The sequence below is a fragment of the Salvelinus alpinus genome, chromosome 32 (genome assembly GCF_045679555.1).
Source record: "Salvelinus alpinus chromosome 32, SLU_Salpinus.1, whole genome shotgun sequence".
Classification (NCBI taxonomy): Eukaryota; Metazoa; Chordata; class Actinopteri; order Salmoniformes; family Salmonidae; genus Salvelinus; species Salvelinus alpinus.
This window is the reverse complement of record NC_092117.1, coordinates 24517339-24540660: the sequence shown is the minus strand read 5'-3', so window position 1 is coordinate 24540660 and position 23322 is coordinate 24517339. Positions and strand designations below refer to the sequence as shown.

Genomic DNA, 23322 nt, shown 5'->3' with positions numbered 1-23322 from the left:
AAAATTCTCCATCTTGCCTACTGAGAGAAAACATCCACAGTAATTCATCTATAAGCTTTATTGTAATTGTTTCTATTTCACAATGCATTCCACAAACAGTTCTCGTAAGAGTTCATTACAATTGTATGAAGTATCATTCACAATTACTTGCATAAACAATGCTTGAAGTTTCAATGTTACATAATTTTGCAGCTTTAGATATTGGGTCCACAGATGGTATGTTCATTTTTTTTGTCTTAAGTTGTTTGTAAACGTGTTCTTCCAGAGTTTAAATAGGCAGCTGCATGAGGTGAAATGATTAAAATGTTCTCAAAGTTCTAAATGTTTCTAGCTAGAAATACTCAGACGCATGAAGTGCTATGAATTATCGCCCTGCTGGCATTAAAGACCATCGTCAAGCACAATGACACACGTCAACACCTTGTGTCAAGCACACTCAATAGCCACTGAAGAGAGCTAGAAGCTTTGAAACTACAGTCTATCAATAAAACAGTAAAATCACAAACAGCACAAAGGTACCAATTAACCCTCCCTCATTACAAAAAAGACAATGCAATTCCAATTTTCTGAACACTGCATCAAGGGAGAGAACAGATGAACCAGCTCATGGAACACAATTTTATTTCAAAACGCATCACTGGTCAGGTCCAAGTGCAAGATTAAAATAATATGCCTTATTTTTTTTCTTTCTTCATATTCACACAAACTAGCATTTTAAGCCAGATAGATCAGCATGTTCAATTTAGTTAATCAAAAGTTGGGAACACTTTTGAGCTGGTGAATAATATATATATTTTTAAACATAACCCAGGGTGTTTCAGGGAACAAGGAATTATGAACTGAAAATAGCAGTTATGCAGGGGTACATGGGCCCCCCCCCCCGCCCAGTGCCCTCCACCCTCTCATAGGAAGTCTCAGGGATGGGCTCATTTTCTTTTCTTTACTCTGCCTTCACACGCTTCAGTCCTGGGACTTTGGCTTGCACCCTGAAAGTGAAAGGCGGCACAGCTTTAGTTACAGACCATGTTTATATGCAGCTTTAAAACAAAAACAAAAAGAAAGCTAATTCTGAGTAAAAACGCCCTCAAGAAAACACTTAAATTCAATATAGCCTACTTATTATGTAGGCAGGAGTGCAAATACGTAAAAACCAAATAAGGTACGACAGTCACAATGACACAATACCAACTTGAAAAAAAATATGAAGCGTAATTATAAACATTCAGCCAAAGGTTCATAGAAGATATTACAAGTGTTCAGGTAATTAAATTCTGGTTTTGAATTAAAATTAATTGAATACAAGGGGTGGGTTATACCTTTTGATAAAATGTGCATGTAAACACTGTTTGGATTACTTCGGTCAAGTGGAACACTTGTACACCTTTCATTTTTGTCTACAATAATAATATAATTCTTGCAGAACCTATTAACAGTAAAATTATGCAATATATGTCTGATGAACAAAAACGTGCACAAAATGTTTAAGAGGTATAACATGAGGGATTTCATGTCACAGATTTCTTCTACTCTTTTCCAAACTATTCAATAATGACGTTTAATTGCCACTGAATTTCATAAAATCAAATTATTCAGATACGTAAAATAAGTGTTTTAATTTCTGTATTTTCCTGACAGAAAGACATTGGAATGCAACACAGTGCATGCCTTAACACTGTCCCATTACTGTCATTAATAGAAAAGGCTAAAGGGCTTCAATCACATTCCTCTTCCATACACACTTTCAATACTTGAAAGATTCATATTTGTCCGATTACATCACAGCCAAGATATTTACATTTTGACCCCAGTATTAACTTACTTCACAACAACGTTTGGGCCTCGACAATTGACATGGTTATTGAAAGAAAGTATTTTTTTGGGATACCTACTTTTCTTCATGAAGACAATGCCAATATATTTTTTATTTCGTCCATTGGTATTTACTTACATTGCAATAATGTCTTTAACCTGCTTGTTGGCCATACCGACGTAATGGTCAATCTGTACCTAAAACAAACAAAAGAACAATAATTCTAGTGAAAAGCTCAGGTATAATGCTATGAAGTCAATTGATCGTGGTTACTGTCGACGGGTGTGGGGGATCGTGGTTACTGTCGAGGGGTGTGGGGGATCGTGGTTACTGTCGAGGGGTGTGGGGGATCGTGGTTACTGTCGAGGGGTGTGGGGGATCGTGGTTACTGTCGAGGGGTGTGGGGGATCGTGGTTACTGTCGAGAGGTGTGGGGGATCGTGGTTACTGTCGAGGGGTGTGGGGGATCGTGGTTACTGTCGAGGGGTGTGGGGGATCGTGGTTACTGTCGAGGGGTGTGGGGGATCGTGGTTACTGTCGAGGGGTGTGGGGGATCGTGGTTACTGTCGAGGGGTGTGGGGGATCGTGGTTACTGTCGAGGGGTGTGGGGGATCGTGGTTACTGTCGAGGGGTGTGGGGGATCGTGGTTACTGTCGAGGGGTGTGGGGGATCGTGGTTACTGTCGAGAGGTGTGGGGGATCGTGGTTACTGTCTAGGAGGTGTGGGGGATCGTGGTTACTGTCGAGAGCTGTGGGTGTTCTATGATTCCTTCACATTAACTTGTTTAGTTCATACATTAATCAGCTCATACCTTGTACTTCTCATAGACAATAGGGCAGCTAAACATTCCAACCAGACCTGGAGGGAGAGGGGAAAAATAAGATAATGTTCTACAACAAGGAGGCATTATTCAACCTTGCTCTGCTGCAATCTCTAAACAGTATCTTGAGGGCATGTCCCTTTATACCCTGAAGGGTGGATCAGATGCATGTCAAACTATTTAAAAAGGAAGCTGGCGGTTATAATGGGTGTCAGACCGAAACCTGTCAGTCAACCACTTTGTCTCTATACAGACTCACATGGTATCCTGAAATAAACCCAGCTTAGGCCTGTTCCAGAGAGTATTACAGAGCTAATCACATGATACTGCTTCCCTAGGCACCATAGCAACAAATCATAAATGCCTTTAGAAGTTTTTAATGACCATTTATAAAGCATCTTACCCAGAATAAAGAGAGTGAGTCCATTGAACAAGGCACCAACATAGGTGAGAATCCACATCAGCACAGCAAACTGAATGGGAGAAGAATGACAGGTTTTATTTCATTGTGTTTAAAACGCTATGCTAATATGTAGGAGACCATATATTGATTAGCAAAGACATTCTATAACAATTTCCCACAATGTAGCATATTCATTCCTATGGCATTTACAGACACTAGGTACTTTGCAGACGTAATCCAGGATCACATGCATCCTTATTTGGTAATATGCAAGGTGGATAGCCCCACTTTAAAAATGGACTGACCTGGAATCAAAACATCAACAAGCATTTATACCTTGTCCCAAATGTATAAATAAGGTCATAGTGGTGTAGCCAAAGTGATTTTGTTTATTTACGACATTTGGCAGAGGTTTACGATGTCACTATTTCTCTCTGCTCACAGGGTACACTACGGAATAAATAGATGACACTTCATGAATCTTAATAAACCTAAATCGATGTAGCCAATGGCTCTGTTGAATAGGCAGAGGTCTAATTCACTGTACCCTCCAACAGTGCACATTTTTGTTGTAGCCCCAGACAAACATACCCAATTCAACTCAGAGGGCTTGATGATTAGTTGACATGTTGAATCAGGTGTTCTTGTCCAGGGTTACAATAAAAATGTGTACTGTTGTTGGTACTCGAGGACCGGAGTTGGGAACCACTGCTCTAACAGAGGTCGAGCTAGGACCAAAGACACCCCAACCCACAGAGAGGGGCAGACAGGTTGGGAGGAGGGGGCTGGAGTGGCCTTAGCAGTGGACAGAGCAAGAGTTGAACTGGAAGGTGTTGACAAGCATGTAGAAACCTTATAGCGCTCAACAGCTGCTGTCTCCCCCCTTAAGACACCCTGGGGGGGTCACCTACTTCAGCCTGACTGTACATGGACAAAATGAAAGGAAAGCTCAAAGCCACTCATTTTACATGTGAACGTGATCAGATTTAAGGGCAAATGTTTTCAGCTGAAATGTCAGTAGCTATTAAGGCAGGGCTCCACAAATAGCAGGAGGTTGTCAATTATTATTGTCCTAACCAATTCTGAAATCAAATATGGGTTTGCAGGTCACGAGTGACCGTACCTCCTATACAAGCACTATATTTTCATGCAGGAGGTTGGCCTACATCCTTAAAATCTTCAGTTGCATAAACACTCACCTTTAGGGAATCCACCAGGTCTTCAACCAGGAAGAGGCGACGCAGCTCAGTGACTGTTGTGTTGAACCGTGCCAGAACGCAGTCGCTGTACTTATGGACAGTTTCCTCTGACAGAGCCACATCCTGATCCAGGTACAGCCTGCAAGACGAAACATGAGCGATCGACCTACGTATGTTGCAAGACAAATCCTGAATCCAAATATGGTGCCTTAACACTAATAACAATACGGAGAACGTAATCACAAAACATGGGTGAAGGGTCTACAATAACCTCTGTAGCCCACACAGGTTGTCGAGGAGAATAGTTCGCTTTTTTCTGTTTGCATGGTAGATTAATTTCTTAAATGCGAAGCCAAGAACCAGCTTAGTTATGACTTTGAGCACCAGTCATTGTGATTGTAATCTTAATCCCAGCTAATTCAAATCTTAACAAGTGGTTAGTGAGAACTCATAAGGCGGCTTTGAGCCACTGCCAGGAACGGGGATAACATGAGTAGCAGCTCTGTTTGTGCGACTGAGTGGCAATGTTTACTCTCCAATAGGAGCCACGTCCCTTTCTCCCTTAATGGCTGAGAATACATCCACTACCGCAACCCATCAAATCAAGTGATGCTCACTTCTCCTGAACAGCTTTCAAGTCAATGTTGTACTCCAACAGAATCATCTCTGTCAATTAGCCAAGTAGCTGGATTAATGTTCAAATGGCAAATTCCTAAAACATGTGTGGTTCCAATTGTCAATTAAATGAAATTCAATTCCTGAATTGACTTAATGGAATTATCCTAAAACCCTGTATAGATGCATACTCTTTGGAAACACTTCCTTGGTATATTGATCACCGTTCCATGGTCTTAGTGGTTAGAACGTTGGGCCGAGTAACCGAAAGGTTGCTAGATCGAATCCCCGAGCTGACAAGGTAAAAATCTGTTATTCGGCCTCTGAGCAAGGCAGTTAACCCACTGTTCCCCGAAGACGTGGATGTTGATTAATGCAGCCCGCCGCACCTCTCTGATTCAGAGGGGTTGGGTTAAATGCGGAAGACACATTTCAGTTGGAGAACTGACTAGGTATCCCCCTTTCATATTCTTCTAATGGGCCCACAAGGCGGCGGTATTAGAAATGTACGCGAGACGTCAAAGTTACTCTGCTAGGCATCCTAATCTGCCCCTTGGAAGTAAGGCATGTATGATGTAATAGAATATATGGATGTTGTCTGCAATACATCATGGTGTAAATTGAGAAGTGGGTTACTCACTTGAATGGGTGCCCTTCGTCAGACTTTTGGATTGCCTGCAGGATCCCCTTGTATATCCTGAAGCAGATGGTGACAGAGAGGAGAGCCAGACCGATGTAGGAGGAGACACTGACGATGCTGCACAGTGTCAGGGAGAGCAGCAGGGAGAGGCTAGCGCCAAACACCACGCCCGAGGTCTTGACATCGCGCCAGTACAGGAGCTCTACCACTGCAGGGGAGAAGGGACAAGGTCAGATAGCTGCTGGAAGCCCAAAACTGTGGGCTTCCTTTCAAAAAATTATGCTACGCTATATCATGGCGGTGATGTGGAGACGGGATGAATCAGAGAGAAATCTCTGAAAATCTTAGCTCCTAGCCACATGTCTGAATACGTGCACTTATATAAAAGGAAACCCTGGGTGTTTTAGTTTACTGCTGTACCAGTATAGCACTGCAGGTAATTGTCCATTCATAGGAGTCATGTTATTGGCCTAGAGCCCATTTCTGTGTGAAGACTGGGTGATGGCAAAAATTACAGAGCTGGGGGCAGGACAGACCCATGCGTGTGTTTCACCAGGAGTTCCTAGCAGGTCAGTGTACAATAGATGTGAAATACTATTTCCTACTGGCTGATGAATTTCCAAAACGTAGGCTAGCCAGCAAGCTGACATTGTTTGAGTCTGCAATGTGAGATGACTTAGCAGGCTGCCAGATGTCAAATGGCTTAAGTGATGAATGAGCTTATAGTTGAAAACCTAAATCACATTTGACAAGTTTCTGCCCAAAAAGACAATCATATCAAGTACTTGACACCAAAGCAACGACTTTTGTTGCATAAATGTGATTGAATTGATGATATGATCATACAGCTGACAATTAAAAAGAAGTCGAACGCCTAAAAACACTGCAGGACCAAGACCATAAGCAGCACCGGCAGCTTTAGTCAGCCTAGGGACACACTTGACTGTCAAAAGTCATAATGGTTCTTGAGAGGCATCACATCAGAGGTACAAGTCAGACAATCAATACCCTTTGCTTAAAAATGGACCACGTCTTGCGGTGTTGGGTTTTGGGCGGAGACGCCGTTAGGGTTTTGGGCAAATAAAAAGCTAACTTAAGCTAGCTAGCAGCTAACTTAGCACGCTTGGCTACATGTCTTTCCATACATAGCTATCTTATTAGCCTTAGCCGGTTAGCTGGCCGGCCCCAAAATGTTCATCACCGTGGCCCTTTGTCTATAATGTTGCTAGCAATATTAGCTAACGTGCAATCAATAAAAACGTGAAGGGGGGCTCTTTCAGTCCAAACGTGTCTGTCTAGCTACACATGGTAAGCATGCACTAGCATGAGGACCTAAAAATAGCACACGCATCATCAACAACGCTGATCTGATCCTATAAACACGCCATGTTTTAATCAAGTCCTTCCGTATACATCTCCATATTCGTATATATACTCGTCTTTAATATATCCATAGGGAATATAGATAAACAGGGACATAGTCATGAATCGTCCATAACGCCATGTCGTTCTCAGCCCAGTGTAGCCCCCATAGAGATAAACGTCAGTAGCGTGCCACGCACAGCTCGATTACTACGCATCTGCCTCCCACCAAAGCATTTGTCAAGCAAAGTGGTAAATTAAAAATGGCAATGCAATCGAATATAAATGTGATATGAAAAAAGCAGCATTGTAAACAAGAGCATGACAGCACTAACCCCGTTTGGCATCCATCTTGAGCCTCCTCACATTCAGCACCAGCTCCGAGCTTAGCTGTGCGAGGGAGAGCGAGGCAGTTCACCTCCTGCTAGGTCGATTTGAGGTCTAATTGTATGCGCAGCTCTGCAGCGCCTCAGCCCTTAATAATTAACCCATAATACGTTTCAATACATGACGAATGCAAAAATGTGAATTAGCTTTTCTACAATTCGAGTGAAGTGTGGTAAATCTTTGTATGAATAATAATTTGGTTTCAACACAGAATGAAAATTGGGGAGTAGTAGGTGTGGTAAATGTTACATAACTCTGCAAATGTTGACCAGCTAAAAACAACAACACAACAGTGCATCTTGCAGACATACAAAGCCACATCAAATATAAAATTAGGAGTAACAAACCCATAATCCAACAAATGCAGAAACTGACCACCAGAGGCAGTTTGCAATTTATTTAAAGTATTGCATACAACCATTTGAAGCTGTGGACCAATATTTAGCAACTAGTGTCTGACAGTGATTTCATGTTAGTAAGAACATATTTTTGTAGCCCTAATGCCCCAGTTGGAACCAGTCAAACTCTAGAATCAGAATACATGCCCAATGGAAATCAATTCACCCTATCATATTCAAAGAAAAAGAACAGGCCTATGCTTTGCCTGGCTACCCAGACTCCTTGCTCCGGCCTAACCTAACATGGCAGGCGTAGAAAGAAGCAGAGTGGAGTTCCCACTTCCGTTTTACAAGCGAAACAGAAGTCATGTTGAAAATACTGTATCCCTGAAAACCGGATGTTAGCGTAGGCTAGCTACGGCCAAACGCTACAGAGTTTCTAAACCTAGGGGCGCTACATCACAAGACTTACGGGAAACGGTTGCTAAACAGACCAGGCCGGGGTTTGAAAAGTCAATGCGAGAAGTGAAAAATTCTTCCTTAGTTAAGTAGTTGAACATGTTATTACTCCAACCCCGTGAAAGTGACAAACTGACACTTTTTCATTTTGGTAAAAAAACAACGTAATCTCAAAGGAGTGTCTGATTTGACAGACTGCACATGAGCAGTTCGCCGCAAGACAACTGTTAGACCCAATGTCGTGTTTCTACACATGAGCTTTGCTAGCTAACGTCGCCATGACATCGCCTACAAGTGTGATAAAGGATTTCTATTGGAAATGCAGTTTCTGCCCATCTTCATACAGTATTGTCTTTGGCTACACCACACCCACTGGAGTCTGGATCAGAGTACCTTGTCGACCCTTCACCGAATGCGAAAATATTCGGGCAGTCTGATTGGTCCAGAAACCAATGGGTCGGCCCAGAGCCAGAACACACGTTGGTAATGCGGCGGTTCGTAAATTAGCCATTGAGTTTGATACCCAGAACGGCTGGAGACGGTCCAATGACGGCAGTCGCAGACTAAAGTATGTAGAGAACAACAGAGCAACAGAAAAATTGTGTGAGATGTCAGGCCACCTATGCTTGCCTACTAAAACTACTACACTAATGTCATTACCTTATCTGAAAGTGGCCAAGTGCCTCTTTTATGCTTTACTGATAGTGCTCAGCCAGATAGTAATTGCGAGAATGGATGACATACCATTTAGTCAAATAGAGTTGACAGAGGCCCATTGTTGCAATGTGTGCCGATTGCCATGCTCCATCCCAGAATGATGCAAAGGCAGCAGCACATGACATCAGCTGATATGAGCACAGCCACAGCACCAGTGTGATGCTTAGGCAACCCATGTCCCAGTCTAAACTGAAAGCAGATGGCTACAGCTGGGCCTGTTAAACACTAGAAGACCTCTTCTGCCATAAGCCACATGGATCATCTGGTGCTTGCCATATAGGTTAAATGTGAATCCATTTAAAAACGGAGGCTACTGACCACTGTTTTGCACATGCTGAACAATTGACTTCTATACACCTTTCTAACACCTCAGCAAACTGTAGGGCTGAAGGCTGGCCCTGCATTCAGCATGCACTTTTGTCAGAGGGGTTAGAGAGACCCCTGGGCAAGAGACACCTGGTGCACTGGTGAGTCACCTCCAGGCTGCATGGAATCATTAGACAATGTAATCTCACTTTCGCTTAACGCCCCTCCTCCCACCATGCACCTTTGGACAGACTTCCTCCCGTCAGCACTACTCTGACCAAAGGTCATCTGCCAGCAATCCAGAGGGTGAAAAAAGCATTTTAAGAGTGCCTCTTACCAACAATCGGATATCTACGGACGGCTACTCATTCATAGAGTAAATTATTTGCATGATTGGATAGGACAAGCAACCAACAACCCACTCAAAACTACCAAAGTCATTACCAGTAACATCCTATGAATGTCCACAATACCTGCTCATTGTTAATAACTACCATCTAAAAACAAATGGACTACTTTTCATTCCACAAATGAAATATGTCTATAGAACCCTGCCATCATGGCAAAATAAAAAACTTGAATAGGTTGCCGCAACAGTAAAATAAGGAAGAAGGATACCCTTGTCTTTCCACTGTGGCGGAGGCTGGGAGTCTCCGTTTTCAGTTTTTCCGTTTTCCATGATAGAGACGCTATGTAGGTATCAGCAGGGCATTCCAGACAGCGTGCGGTGTGTTGGCCTGCAGTCGGGTGGGGTGTGGGGACCGAGGTGGAAGATGGGGGGGACAACCAAACCTTCCTCCTGTGAGACTGCAGTGTTCCTTGTCTCGCTCTACCTTTCTCTGTCTGTCTCTTCCCCTCCCTCTCGCCCCTTCTCTCAGGGTGTACTACTGAGGTCAGCGGACTGTCTGCTAGCACAGAAAACATCTAATGCTCTGACGCAGCAGCTATAAACCTCCCCCGCCTCTCTCCCAGAGAGGTACTCTCCCTCCCCTTGTGCAAATGTACACGTGTTTTTCCCTCCCCACCACATATGACAAATCAGTGAGTAGATGACTCCACCCAGTGGTATAGTGGTGCCTGGAGAAGTAGGTATGCTCGAATTTAGCCCAATAATTCCCAAACGGCCCAGCGAAGGTGCCCTGTGTATTTCCCTTTCGCTTTTTCAGGTTCACTCTCAAATCACATTTTACAGACAAAAGCGACAAATTGGATGTTCTAAATCCATAAAAACGCTTAAACCATATAGACCATTTTGTAGGTCTGGAAAAAATGTAAATCGTTTTTTGGGAGGGTGAAGTTGCCATTTAATTCAGTTGCACACCTAGAAAGAGACCGTTTGGCTAGAAGTGTTTCTGTACAACAATGTAGGCCTACAGTGTACATGTGATGGCAGTTAGCAAAACATATGCACTCCCGATTGATAGAATAGATTCAACCAAGACCACGGACCAAACCTTTTCATTAGATACTGGTAGATAAGTTGAAACATCTTTCCTATCTACCCTACCAGCTACCGATGTCATTCTTCTGTGAGCCACTCCATGCGACAACCAGTTGACAGCTGCGCGCTCTTGCTGCCTGAGATGATATTCCGCTGAAACTAGGCTGTGTGAGTGGCTCGCATTAACACACATTACATGGCCAAATGTATGTGGACACCTGCTCTTTGAACATCTCATTCCAAAATCATGGGTATTAATATGGAGTTGCCCCCCTCCCCCTTCCTGCTGTAACAGCATCCACTCTTTTTCGATTGTTTTCCCCTAGATGTTGGAACATTGCTGCGAGTACTTGCTTCTATTCAGCCACACAAGCATTAGTGAGGTCGGGCGATTATGCCTGGTTCACAGTCTGCGTTCCAATTCATTCATTGTCTTGCTGAAACAGGAAAGGGCCTTCCTCAAACTGTTGCCACAAAGTTGGAAGCACAGAATCTTCTATAATGTCATTGTATGCTGTAGCTTTAAGATTTCCGTTCACTGGAATTAAGGGGCCTAGCCCGAACCATGAAAAACAGCCTTAGACCATTTCTCCTCCACCAAACTTTACACTATGCATTCGTTGCAGGTAGCGTTCTCCTGGAATCCGCCAAACAGATTCGTCTGTCGGACTGCGTTTCCACTGCTCCAGCGTCCAATGGCAGGGAGCTTTACACCACTCCAGCCGCCACTTAACATTGCGCATGGTGAAAGAGAGAGATACCTAGTCAGTTGTCCAACTGAATACCTTCAACTAAAATGTGTCTTCCATATGTAACCCAACCCCTCAATCAGGGAGGTGCGGGGGACTGCCATAATCGACATCCACATCTTCGGCGCCCGGGAACAGTGGGTTAACTACCTTGCTCAGAGGCAGAACAACAGATTTTTACCTTGTCAGCTCAGGTATCTTAGGCCTGGGTGAGGCTGCTCGGTCATGGAAACCCACTTCATGAAGCTACCGACGAACAGTTATTGTGCTGATGTTGCAGTTTGGAACTTGGTAGTGAGTGTTGCAACAGAGGACAGACTATTTTAACGCACTTCAGCACTCGGCGGCCCCGTTGTGTGAACTTGTGTGGCTTACCACTTCGTGGCTGAGCCGTTGTTGCTCATAGATGTTTCCACTTCACAATAACAGCACTTACAGTTGACATGGGAAGAAATTTGACAAACTAACTTGTTGGGGGGCATCCTATGACTGTGCCACATTGACAGCCACTGAGCTCTTCAGTAAGGCCATTCTACTGCCACGGTTTGTCTATGGAGTTTGCATGGCTGTGAGCTCAATTTTATACACCTGTCAGAAACGGGTGTGGCTGAAATAGATTAATCCACTAATTTGAAGGGGTGTCCACATACGTTTGTATATATAGAGTATTTCACATGCTTTGCGATTGTGTAGGCTACTTTGTGCATGATGTCTTTGTTGTTATACATAACGGATATGGCGTATACACACAAACAATTTTTTTTTAGCGGGTATACGGCGTACACCACCCAAAGTTCTATGTAGTTACTACAAACGCATAGATTAGATAGACAATCCCTAGACTACAGACTGTCTATCACATCTTCACATCTTCATAAACTGTATCATATCATCAATCAGCCAAACAATTAACACATCTGGTCATCTCAATCAAACCTCATCAGAAGTCGAAATTCACATAAGAAAATTGTGATTGTTGTATTAGTCCACCAGAGGGCACCGCTCATTTTATTTAAATGTCTGCCTAGGTTTACACCTAATTATCATTTCAAATTATTCATAATGCGTTAGTGTTTTTATTAAGTCTTTCAGAGAGTTGACAAATGATCACAGCTCCCCAATGTATATTCACGCTCAGCACTTGAGCTGGAGTCAATAGCAGGTACCGTACAAGGTTCATTTTTCTAGAATAAGGGTGTAGTCATACTGAAGAAAGAAGATGGGTGAATGATTAATCATACAGTGTGGTCGGTCACTACAGATCTATGTGGATTCGAACACACAATCTCACTAACGGGGTTTTGCGAATGAGATGGCAGGGGTGGTGATGTTTCAGATGGTATTGCATATCCGGTCGAACAAATAAGAGAACACTTGCTGACAAGCTCTATTCTTCATCGGCTGGTGTCGCAATGCAGGGAGGGAGATTCCTCGCACACTGTCTTGGGGCCCGCCAGCCTGGCTCAGAGCAATGTCACAATCAGATAAATAAATCTCTGTACACTGATATCGGTGCCTCGTGTGCATCACTGGGTAAATAACCAGCAAGATACAACTGAGCCATTCATCTGCAAAGGCTAAAGGCTATTGCTTTCATCTTCATTTATTTTATTACTGTTATTTCAAGCAATCGTGCAACAAAAAAAATACGTACTAAAGTACTGTATCTGAAGGGCACTGCCCCAGTGAGGTAAACCGTACTAAACATCTGGAATAGTTTTGCTTTAACACTGCCCTTTTCACTGAGCTGGTTTTTTCATCTGGACATGGGGGCTCAAAGGCTATGAGGCCTATAAGGAGGTCTACAGTTTCAGCTTCATATCTCTGGTTATTTTCAGTAGGGCTAAAACTAGACTGCAGACAGAGGTAATCTAATTCCACAGATCAAAAAGCTCTGGGCAAACTAAAACCACTGGGGGGTGAGCAAGACAAAGGCAGGCTTGCAAACTGCCACGCCCTGTTTCATGTGAGGTTTCCACTAGATAACACAGCCACAAAGTCAGATTCCACAGCCACAAAGTCAAAATTGGCTACCAATTTTTTTTTGCTTTTTGGTCTTAATGTAAGGTTAGGTATAAGATTAAGTTTAAAATAACATTTTAAGTAGATAAATTGTAGAAATGGGTGTTTAGCCATAATTATCACTTTGTGGCTGTGTTAACTAGTGACTACCCACGTGCGAGGCAGTTCTTACCAGGCCCCATTGGCCAGAAGGTAAATGAATCCTTGTAGATCAGTTCATTTTCTGACCAGGTGTATTATGAAAAACGTAATCACAGGCATTCAAATATTACTAGATGGCTGAATTGTATGATATACCTTAATGAGATATGGGATTATACACTGCTAGGTCACTTCCTATAAATATATTCTGTGTCATGTCAATGTCCTTTTAACGTAATCTCTTTGTAACATAAACACCCCCCCCCCCCCCCCAATCGCACATTTATATTCCATTTCTGTACAGTGAAGTCATGAGAAATTAATTCTGTACTTACCACATGAAGAGGATAGATTGCAAAATACAATGACAAGATTTAAGACACTGACATTTACTAATTGGGGGGGGGGGGATTAACTACTGAATATGAAAACCAAGATCATGAAACCAATCTCATGCCAACACATGCTCACACACAAATGTAATGGTTAATAAAAAATATGTAAAAAGGGACGAGGTAGAGAAGAAAGGTGATGTAAAAGACGTGAAAACTGTGCATGGGAGAAACATGAAAAAAATTGTGGGCGGAGCTAAACAACGACCAAGGAGAGTGAAATGACGACGCATCAATGCAATGGTGATGAACTTCCATGCGGAAATTACCTGCTTCTGTGCTCAGGTTGGGCATCTTAGCAGTTTTGGGGCCCTCTGTGTCCTTAGCGAGCATCTCTGGTTCGCGAACTGGCGAGTGGATGAGAGGGGCCTGAGACGCAGGCTCGTTGATATCATCCTTCTCCAGGTAGGCTTTACCCTTCTCCAGGTCTGCCTTACCCTTCTGGGTAAGTAGGAGGTAAGAGCTCTGACTGGGAACTTCTTCCTGAACATCTGGGGCTACATTTGCAGACGTCACACCCTTCAGCCCAAAGCTCATGTCATCATCATCATCATCATCATCATCCATACTTGGCTCTGGTGCCTTGGCAAACTTAGCACCATCAAATGCTTCTAGAAACTCATCCATCACACCCCTGGGGGGCCTTTCGATGAACTCGAACTCTTCCGAGGAGACTTCAGGCTCAGAGTTCTCCTCTGCCGCCTCTTGATCTTCCACTTTCATGTCATCCTTCTCAGTCTCCACCTGGAAACTTGCAGGATTCTTGGCCATTGCCTCCAGAACAGGGGACAGAGAGTCTGCGGACGGACTCTCAGAATCAGAATCTTCAGGGGTCTTTCTAGTCTGGATATTAAGAGGCTCTAATTTATTCACTATTTTGGGTGAATCTTGACTGGAAAACATCCACTCTTTTTGTTCTATCTGGACAGGTTCTTTGCTCTGGGGTGTGGTCCCTGCCTCCTTTACAAGGTCAAAGGCACTATAGCCTTTATCTTCAGTCTTCACCGCTAATCTTGCTTCAGTCTCCTCAGTCAGCTCCTTTAGCAGTAAAGCTTTGGAATCGAAAGCAAAGGGATTTGTGGCTGACAGAGTGACAGGGACAGTGGGTGACTCAACTATCTTCCGGACAGGAGCAGGGCTCGGCTCAGTGCTTCCTTCAGAAGAGCCAGAGTCCACTTTGTCAGGGTTCAGAGGGAAGGGCTTTAAGATATCTGGGAGAGATGGAGGTGCAGAGTCTTCGCTCTCTTTTGGGGTGGTTGAGAACTGATTGAGTGGCTCCATGAGCGAGTCCGCAGCCATCTTGACAGACACGTACGTTTTTGTCTCATCATAATATGATGGTGGGCTGCCATCTTGGGAGTCTCCAGCCTGGCCATACTGGACCAGGTCTGGGGTGGGACTCTCAGACATTTTAGCTGCCATGCTGTCAGAAGTGGTATCCCCAAAATGGGAGAACCCATCATCTGCTACAGGGGAGAAGCCTTGGAATGGATTCTTCTTCACCTCAAACATTAAGTCATCATCTGGTTGGCCATGCATATCTGGCACATACCCAGAGGAGCCTCTGGAGGCTGAGTCCTTGGAGAACATATCCATGGAGGCCCTGGTGTTGTCTTGAGAAGCTTGGGATGGAGAATCCCAGTGCTCTATTTGGGTAGAGGAGGCAGGTGCAATGTAAGATTCAGGGGTCATCGGGGGATTTTGGGGGGACTGGGAAGGCGTAGCAGACCTGACTGAGCTACAAATCTGCTCTTCAGGAGAGACAACCCCACTGTCTTCACAAAGAGACTTGGGCCTTACATCTCTCTCCAAGCAAATGTTTTGATCATGTTCACTTTGAGTGTAGGAAGCAGCTTCTAACCCTTTCACGATATCCTCATCGTTCTTAAAGCCTAATCTGGTGTTACCCTCTTCATCACAAGGCATATCCTTGGTCAGTATTTTGGGAGGCTCAGTAGAAGGCCAAGAAGAGAAGCCCAATGGAGCAGACGTTGGATTTGGACTCTCTGACAAAGAGAGGTCCTCCAGAGAGTCAGGAGAGTGAAGAGGAGAGAGGGGGGAGATGGGAGCAGGGGAATCACCCTTCTGCCCAAGTTCTTGAGTAGAGAGGGAAAATGCAATACATCAAGACACACTCCATTCATTCAGTGCTAGCAAGCCATGCTGGGCAAGCCCTGCCAGCATTCTGCAGAGGTAAGGTGGTGATTCCCATCAGATAAATCTCAGAGGTATTGTCTGGCATGCCGAAAGATGCAAAACCAGTTATGAACATATTTTTTTCTAAGACAACCCTGTGTAATGTGTCAATTTAGTCACAACATGGACGGAATCAATGAGGGGAATCATCACTTATAAACCTCATGAATTTGTAGCTATAAAGTTAGTTTCTTCTGTCATATCTACAGTAAGTGGACTTTGGTCACAGGGATTCACAATTACAGGACCATACAAACAAAATACTTTCCCCCCCCCAAATGCAAATCCTATGAAAACTATTCCTTAAACTTGGCATGCATTTCAGACAGTCAAAATGTAATTCAGGTATAAAGGAACGAACTGAAAAAGAAGATGCAGGAGGGCAAAGACACAGCCAGCAAAGAGAACTTGCCTTTTGGGAATTGCATCAGAGGTTGAAGCGGAGTAGAAGGAAGGAAATGTTCATCTGAAAGAGAGACGGTAGCAGTGTGAAATGGACAATACCAGTAGTTGAGAGGAGGATAATAAGTTTTACACCAGAGTAGAAGGTTATTCAAGCAAGACCACAATAATGTGAACCAGATCCTAACAGTGGGACACATTGCAGACACCCTCTCTGTAAAGGCAGCTTAGAGCATACAAGACAGGAATAGATGTCAGCCATGCAAAGCTAGGGAAGACTGTCATATTTTTGGCAGAAATACAGAAGAAGTTCCCTTTTCATGTAGCAGAATGAAGATTTTTTTCTTCTTAAAAGGAACAAGTGAAAAATAACCCAACAGATACAATTTTCAATCATTTCCTATAATAAAAAGGGGAAACTGCCTGTGCCATCTAGCCAATGGACATGGTCAATGGACAAACGACATGACAAATATTACACAAAATGTTAATGTCAATAATCTTATTGCATTGCTAAACGAAGTAGCAAAAAAGTGGTTCAGGCTCTTGTCTAGAGTATTATTAAACTGTATTCCTTCATTCAATCCTTGATTGGAGATATTAGGCCCAACTGTTTAAGACATTGGCCTAATATCCGTGACTGACATACCTTAGTAAGAGCATTAGGTGAGAGTTGGCAAAAACATAGAAAGAGCACATATTCAAATCAAGACCATTTAATCAAAATGTGAAATGTTTAATTGCATAAATCTTGTAATTTGAGTAATTTCAATACAATGAGCTAAATTTCAGCCAGATCACCACAATTTCAATATTCTCAATTGCCTGCCGATTAAGACGTCTTGGAATATTTCAGAAGGTCAAAAACAAAAATCATACTTGGTTGATTCAATGATCATGAAAGGAACAATTGAAACTCACGAGTTGCAATCAACAACGCTTCTGAATAAATCATTAAAAAAAGAGATCAAGCATTTACTCAAAACCCGGCAATATTTTCATATTACAAAATTAATGTTTTACATTGATTATTCAGATGAGACCAGTTCCAGGCCAGTTACCTCTCTTGTCTAGGTTCCAACGTTGAAGTACACCTAAAATTTAACCAATAGACATTATACATTAGCTATAATGAAATCCAAGATGCTTGAATTTTCTGTCCACCTGTTCTGCAGAAGCTATATGCCTTTATGGCAATGACTTTGCTTGAATAGTGTATTGTGGAACCCTAAAAGTTGGCCAACACTTTCCTCACTATGACCAATGTTCCCACTAACAGGTCTGGTGAGCACAAACTTGAAGGTTGTGAAAAATCTGTGAAACTTCCTACATTCCATAAAACTTTTTAAAAACACACACAGAGCTTGACATTAACCCGTTTATCCACTAGGTGGTGACTGAAAATGTGTTTGACGCAAGAAACCACTTTACATCACATCTACTCCAGGACTGCTTATACATAGCCTAAACACAGTCCAGTTCAAAGTGAATGGCACAGATCCAAATATGGCAATGATCATTTGCATATACGCCTACTGCAGCTCTGATTGGTTATGGCGCACCGGTCGGTGTAGAGTACAGGCCTGAGCAGTGCCTGTCAATGCAACGCTCTCGGCCTACAAGAAAATCTCTTGCAGTTAATTTTGCATACTAAGTTTGGCATTGTTCGTTTTGTTTCGGAGTATTACACTGAACGTGGATAATATGACGCTTATTAGACCACATTTCCCACAGTAGAGCGAAACATTGATAGTATTAACTAAAGGGGAAAACTCAAGAAATACTGATGTCCAATCTCATGCTTTTCTGCACAGGCGGATATTCTGTGTGTGGCAATCCGAGGTCGGATGTGCTGGCTACATGTATGACAACTGCAATGGAAGTCATGTTAACTCTAGTCAAGCCAGTATGAGACATGACAAGGGTGCCTTCCTGTTGGTGGTGTCTGATTTTAAATGGGAAGGAAAACTCTTGCATGGCATCGACATGAGATGCAGAGGGATAATCTTCTACCTGCTGCTATCTTCGCCAAAGAACACAATGGGTATTTCTCAATATGCATACTACTGTGCTTCGAGCATGCAATCTGTAGCACGGGAGGGCTGAAGCATGAGTTCAAATCAAAGTATGCGAAAAGGAGCACAGAGGGCACTTCTCGGATGCGTATTCCACTTGTTGCAAGCTTCAACTAAAAGTATGGTGAGAAATGTCACGCAGCCACGTAAAAAGGACACCATTTCTTGAACTCGATGTTGGCCATTATTTGAGCTGAAGCGAGAGAAAAACTCAGACTTCACATCTCATATGTAGCCTGCTAGCCACGAAGAATTGGCATATACCTTGCGTAACATAGGCTTAAGGACATTTTTGGCTGTTTAACTAGCTGGCTAGCTAGATTATTATGATTCACATATAGCTAGCTGATAATTATGAAGTAAACATTTTCTTTGTGTATATCTTGTCTTTATTGACATTGTCCTGGCTGCAAGAAGGTTCAGTGAATGGGGAGGTGCAGCATGTGTGAGGTAATAAAGTAGGGAGAATGTGAGTGCTTCTCAAATGTTATGTTCTTTGCCTTCTATACACTTGTCCTCACAAGAACGTCCTCGGAGAAGTCACTTGGAGCATGATGCTTCAAACACACCGACATCGTCATTGCATTTTGGTACACCAGAATTACATTAATTTCCAATGAAACGCTGCATTTGACTTACAGCATTGTGTTGCAGAGGCAGTGTCTTCGATGTGGTGCATACGTTGGATTTATCCAACCGAAAATATGCGTCAAACTGTATGCGTAAACGGCTTGACAGAAATGGTTGTAGAAGGTGAATGTTGAACTTTTGTTGCGTACATATCCAGATGATGTCGCATACTACTTCACGCAGTGATGCTGTCAGTGTGGTCGAAGCGTGAGAGTGTGGAGTATGGTAGTATGCATATTAAGAAACACCCAATGAATGTTTGCTGTCAAAACACACTCCCTACTATAACATACAGAAGAACACGCCCTTTGTCAAGAAACAGAGGTCTAATTAACCTGATACCATAGCAACTACATCACCTAACCAAGATACCTCAACTCCACAATGATTTTATCCATAGAGTTGTGCGAAGACTAGAGCATTGCAGTCGATACTTCCATGTAAATACTTAAACCCTTACTATGTACCTATGTTGGTCCCCTGTTGTTGTGTGCCATTGTTTGCTGAAATCCATACTTGTTAATAAAATACAACCAAACTTTCCTAATTTCTGTTGCTCTAAGATGGCAACAGTGTGCATGGCCAATTAAAACACAACAAGGAAACAGTTGGTGGTTGTATTTGATTAACATTTAATTAAAAAGTATGGAATAAAGCAAACATAGAAAGGCACTCAACAGAGGACAAACAGATATACTGGAAGGGTTTAAGACTATACATTTATGAAGTATCAACGGCATAGCGAGTCGAAGGATTATTTCAAAAACTCTAGTCTCCACAATATACTCTGGATGAAATCATTGTGGAGTTGAGCTAGTTGGCTACACCAACACAGTGCCAATATATAAAAGTAGGCAAATGAATCAGTGCCCTGGTAGCTGACAAACCCAGCTGCTGTTGTGGTATAGAGTGAAGCATTCAGAGGTGGGGTAGGGGGTTATTCCCTTATCTCTACTTGCCCTTTGTAGGATATGGAGACTACAATACACAGCAAAACAGTGGGAGCAAACCCACCAGGCATGTCGGAGCCAGTAGGCCCATTTCCTGAACGTTTTTAGCATCTCTCCTGTTTAACAAGTCTACACAAATTATTGCAGGAAACCAAAGTAGACTATATAAAGCATGCCTGTCCTCCCAAAATGAGAATTCGCTAGTCCGAAGACAATAGCAGGGCCTAAACCAATTAAATGGACAGTCACTCAACCAGATCTTTGAAACTAATGTAATGGTCTCCCAACCCCGCCCTGACTGTCTTGCCTAACATGTTTGGGAAAGTGGTTAGTTAGCTAGCCAACCAAGTTACAAACATTGCTCCCAACTAATGTTGTTTTTCAGCCGAAATGGTTGCGAGTTAATAACATTAACCAGAAGGGTCAGATGGAAGATTTGTGTGAAAAACAAAAACATCGTGCGATGAAAAATGTTATCAGAAAAATAACGTTCGCTAGCTTGCTTCCATTAGATAGCTAACGTTAGTTACCGTTCATTGAAGTAACTTGGCTATTTTGGGAGAAACAACTAAAACGGGAGTGGTCGATTTAAGATGATTCCTTTGTTACGACTAATACAAGCCATCTTGACTGAGTCAAAATAGCGCGTGCTAGCTATATAGGCTAGCGGAAACACAAACCAGGTCGGAGCATGACAGTCTCAGAATTAATCTATGACCCAATGTGTTATCTTCTCGTTAGTTACCATTGCATGCCATTTAAAATTACCACACTGTTGTATGACCTTTTTTTAGGGAGTTGTTGAAATATGTACCTCAATTCTGCCAGTTCCATAACGTTATATTAGCTAGTTATCTACCTTCTTGCTGATGATTGTCACAGGTGGGCCGCATCGTCATAAAGCTAGCTACCTCGCGTGATTTGCCATCCATAAAACATTTACTTCAGAAACGTTAGCTACCTAGCCAACTCTACCTGCATGTTTGGCGTTTCGAACTACACCAATGGCAATGCCAGGGATTTGTTGTCTCGAGACGTCCACAATGCCCTGGCTACACACATTTGCTTTATAAAAAATGGTTGTCGCAGCAATCCCACATAGCTACGCTAACGTTGCCAACGTTAGTTAGCGTTAAATAGCTAACTAGCTAGTCAACGGTAAATGAATATGCAAATAGACGTTTGTGTTTTCTTAACTATTTTAATAATGTTTTACCAAGAGACTGGTTACAAAACCAGATTGTCTAAAACGTTTAAAATAATTGACTACTCACGGGATGGTGCTGGAGGAGCCGCAATCACTTCTTTCTCTGGAGCCGCTTTGGGGAGCACTTCTACTACTGGAGCTGCTTCCACTGGAGTGGATTCTACTACTGGGGCTGGTGCTTTTTCTTGAGCTACTTTTGGGGGATCTGGCCTTATGAGTTCTGGCAAGTAGTCAGCTTCCAAAGGATTGAACATCACTGGTTTAGCTTCTGAAAATGTGTCAGTCACCTCTTCCTCCTGTTCTTCATCCGGTGGAGTTATATCTGAAATCACCTCGTTTGTCAGTTGTTCCTTTGCTTCCTCCGTAAATTCTTTTAAATCATCGGGGCAAGAAGCCATGTGCCTCTCAATAGCATCCTGTGCTCCACCAACTAAGTCTACAATATCATCGTTTCCAACTTTAGCTGTGGCCTCGTTGCCATAATGATTCCCGAATTGTCTGTAGCTTCTCATTTCGTCTTCGGACGGAGTTGTGGACGATACTCCTTGTTCACTGTCTTCCATCTAATTGCCGGTTATCTGCGTAAAAAGTTAATATTTTGGAGGGCAAGTACCCAAAATAACTAACTACACTCAAAAATTCCAAAATACCTCTAACAAACAATAAAATACGCTCGTTGACTCCCTTCAAGAGCCGAATAAACAAAAGTAACAGAAATGCGCCACGACCACTGCCACGGAACAATCCGCTCTCATGCGTCCTACCAGAATGTTGAAACCGAGAAACAAGATTTGAGTGACCAATAACTACCGAATAACCCTGAGCGATGCCACCTGTGACCAATAAGTGTTTGTAAAAGTAAACTGTTCCCGCCCAGTAGATGGGGGAATTGCTGAATTTGTTAACACCCCTTTCTCAAACCTTGCACTGTTGGCCAAAATAGTTCAGGGTTGTGACTAGAGGGAGTACAGCTACGACCGGAAGTGACAGAGAATTTTAATGAAACCTAACTCTTTTCCTTTCCATTACCTTAACCTATATCTCATAACCTGCCACGTTAATTATCCTAACTTGCTGCGTAAATTATCCTAACCTGCTACGAGAAAGTAACTTCTGGATGTAGCTGTACTCACCCCTCTGGAAACATGGTTTTCATGCCACGTCGATACCGATGTGACTTTTTCGTAGCAGGTAAACATTTACACAGCAGATTAGGAGACTGGGGTTATGGTTAGGAAAAGAGTTAGGGTTCGGGAAAATGCTCACCTAACCTGCTACGAAAATCACTTTGTATCAAAGTGGCGTGAAAAGAGTGTGTCCCATACTCCCTCTAGTCAGAACCACAGTTTCAGGAACAGCATCTCCAATCAGAACCATAGTTTCAGGAACACATGTTGTAATGTCAGACAGTCATTGGATGACCTAACATTACAGTTGCATGAGACAAAGTTAAGTTTTTATGGAACACTTTTACATCACTTTAATTTACTATTTAATCCTTGGCTGGACAGCAGCTCTTCCTACACATACACCAATCAAATGAACACCTCAAAACACTAGGTAATAAGCATTTTTGACTGTGCATTGTTTGTGGATTATTATGTGGGTGCTCTGTGCTTTGTATATAGTGATATCCTAATTAATAATAATAATATTTAATTTGTAGAATGCATTTCCCATGCTCAATTAAAAGGTCTGGTGCTGCAATTTTGGCATGCACAGGTTCATTTTCTAAGAGGTGTGTTGAAGCATGGGAAGCTGTACAAGAACATGCATGAAAAAGCATCTCAAGGTGATACAGATTCCTACCTTACAAAATAGATGTTATGGATTAAATGTGGTCTATGTGATGTGATATATCTACTACGTTAGACACAATATATTCAATGTAAAGTAACTCTCCTTAAGAAATTCTTACGAAATTCCTAGCTATTTTGTCAAATTGTCTAATCCTTACAATGGATTTGCAATGTGATTAGGGTGACAATTCCCTCTTGGCCAGCTCTTGAATTACTGCAACATTTAGACATACAGTAGCTCTAGTTATGGTCAGTTCCTTGGC

General features: G+C 42.6%; 1 protein-coding gene across 11 annotated transcripts; it reads right to left on the bottom strand.

Annotated features, from left to right (window-relative positions):
• Window positions 1-43: 43 nt before the first annotated feature.
• LOC139562200 (reticulon-1-A-like) lies at window positions 44-22578 on the bottom strand. 11 transcript variants are annotated; one of them, XM_071379647.1, is made up of 10 exons: window positions 21328-22219; window positions 17460-17492; window positions 16409-16462; window positions 14070-15896; window positions 5487-5694; window positions 4232-4370; window positions 3033-3102; window positions 2621-2667; window positions 1949-2007; window positions 44-986 (listed from the first exon to the last, which is right to left on the bottom strand). In XM_071379647.1, exons 1-10 carry the CDS (start codon window positions 21821-21823, stop codon window positions 941-943), a joined length of 2979 nt encoding a protein of 992 aa, XP_071235748.1. In that variant the 5' UTR covers window positions 21824-22219; the 3' UTR covers window positions 44-940. The 11 variants fall into 11 exon arrangements, with proteins under 11 accessions (XP_071235748.1, XP_071235751.1, XP_071235749.1 ...); XM_071379650.1 differs by lacking the exon at window positions 21328-22219 and adding an exon at window positions 21029-21146; XM_071379648.1 differs by lacking the exon at window positions 17460-17492 and having other exon boundaries at window positions 21328-22203.
• Window positions 22579-23322: the final 744 nt, after the last annotated feature.

Coding starts and splice junctions, on each gene's coding strand:
- LOC139562200 (XM_071379647.1), bottom strand. CDS start 21,823: ATGGAAGACAGTGAACAAGGAGTATCGTCCACAACTCCGTCCGAAGAC. Junction 16,463..17,459: donor TTGGAACCTAGACAAGAGAG/GTAACTGGCCTG, acceptor TCTCTCTTTCAG/ATGAACATTTCCTTCCTTCT. Junction 2,008..2,620: donor TTGTCTATGAGAAGTACAAG/GTATGAGCTGAT, acceptor TGTTTGTTTTAG/GTACAGATTGACCATTACGT.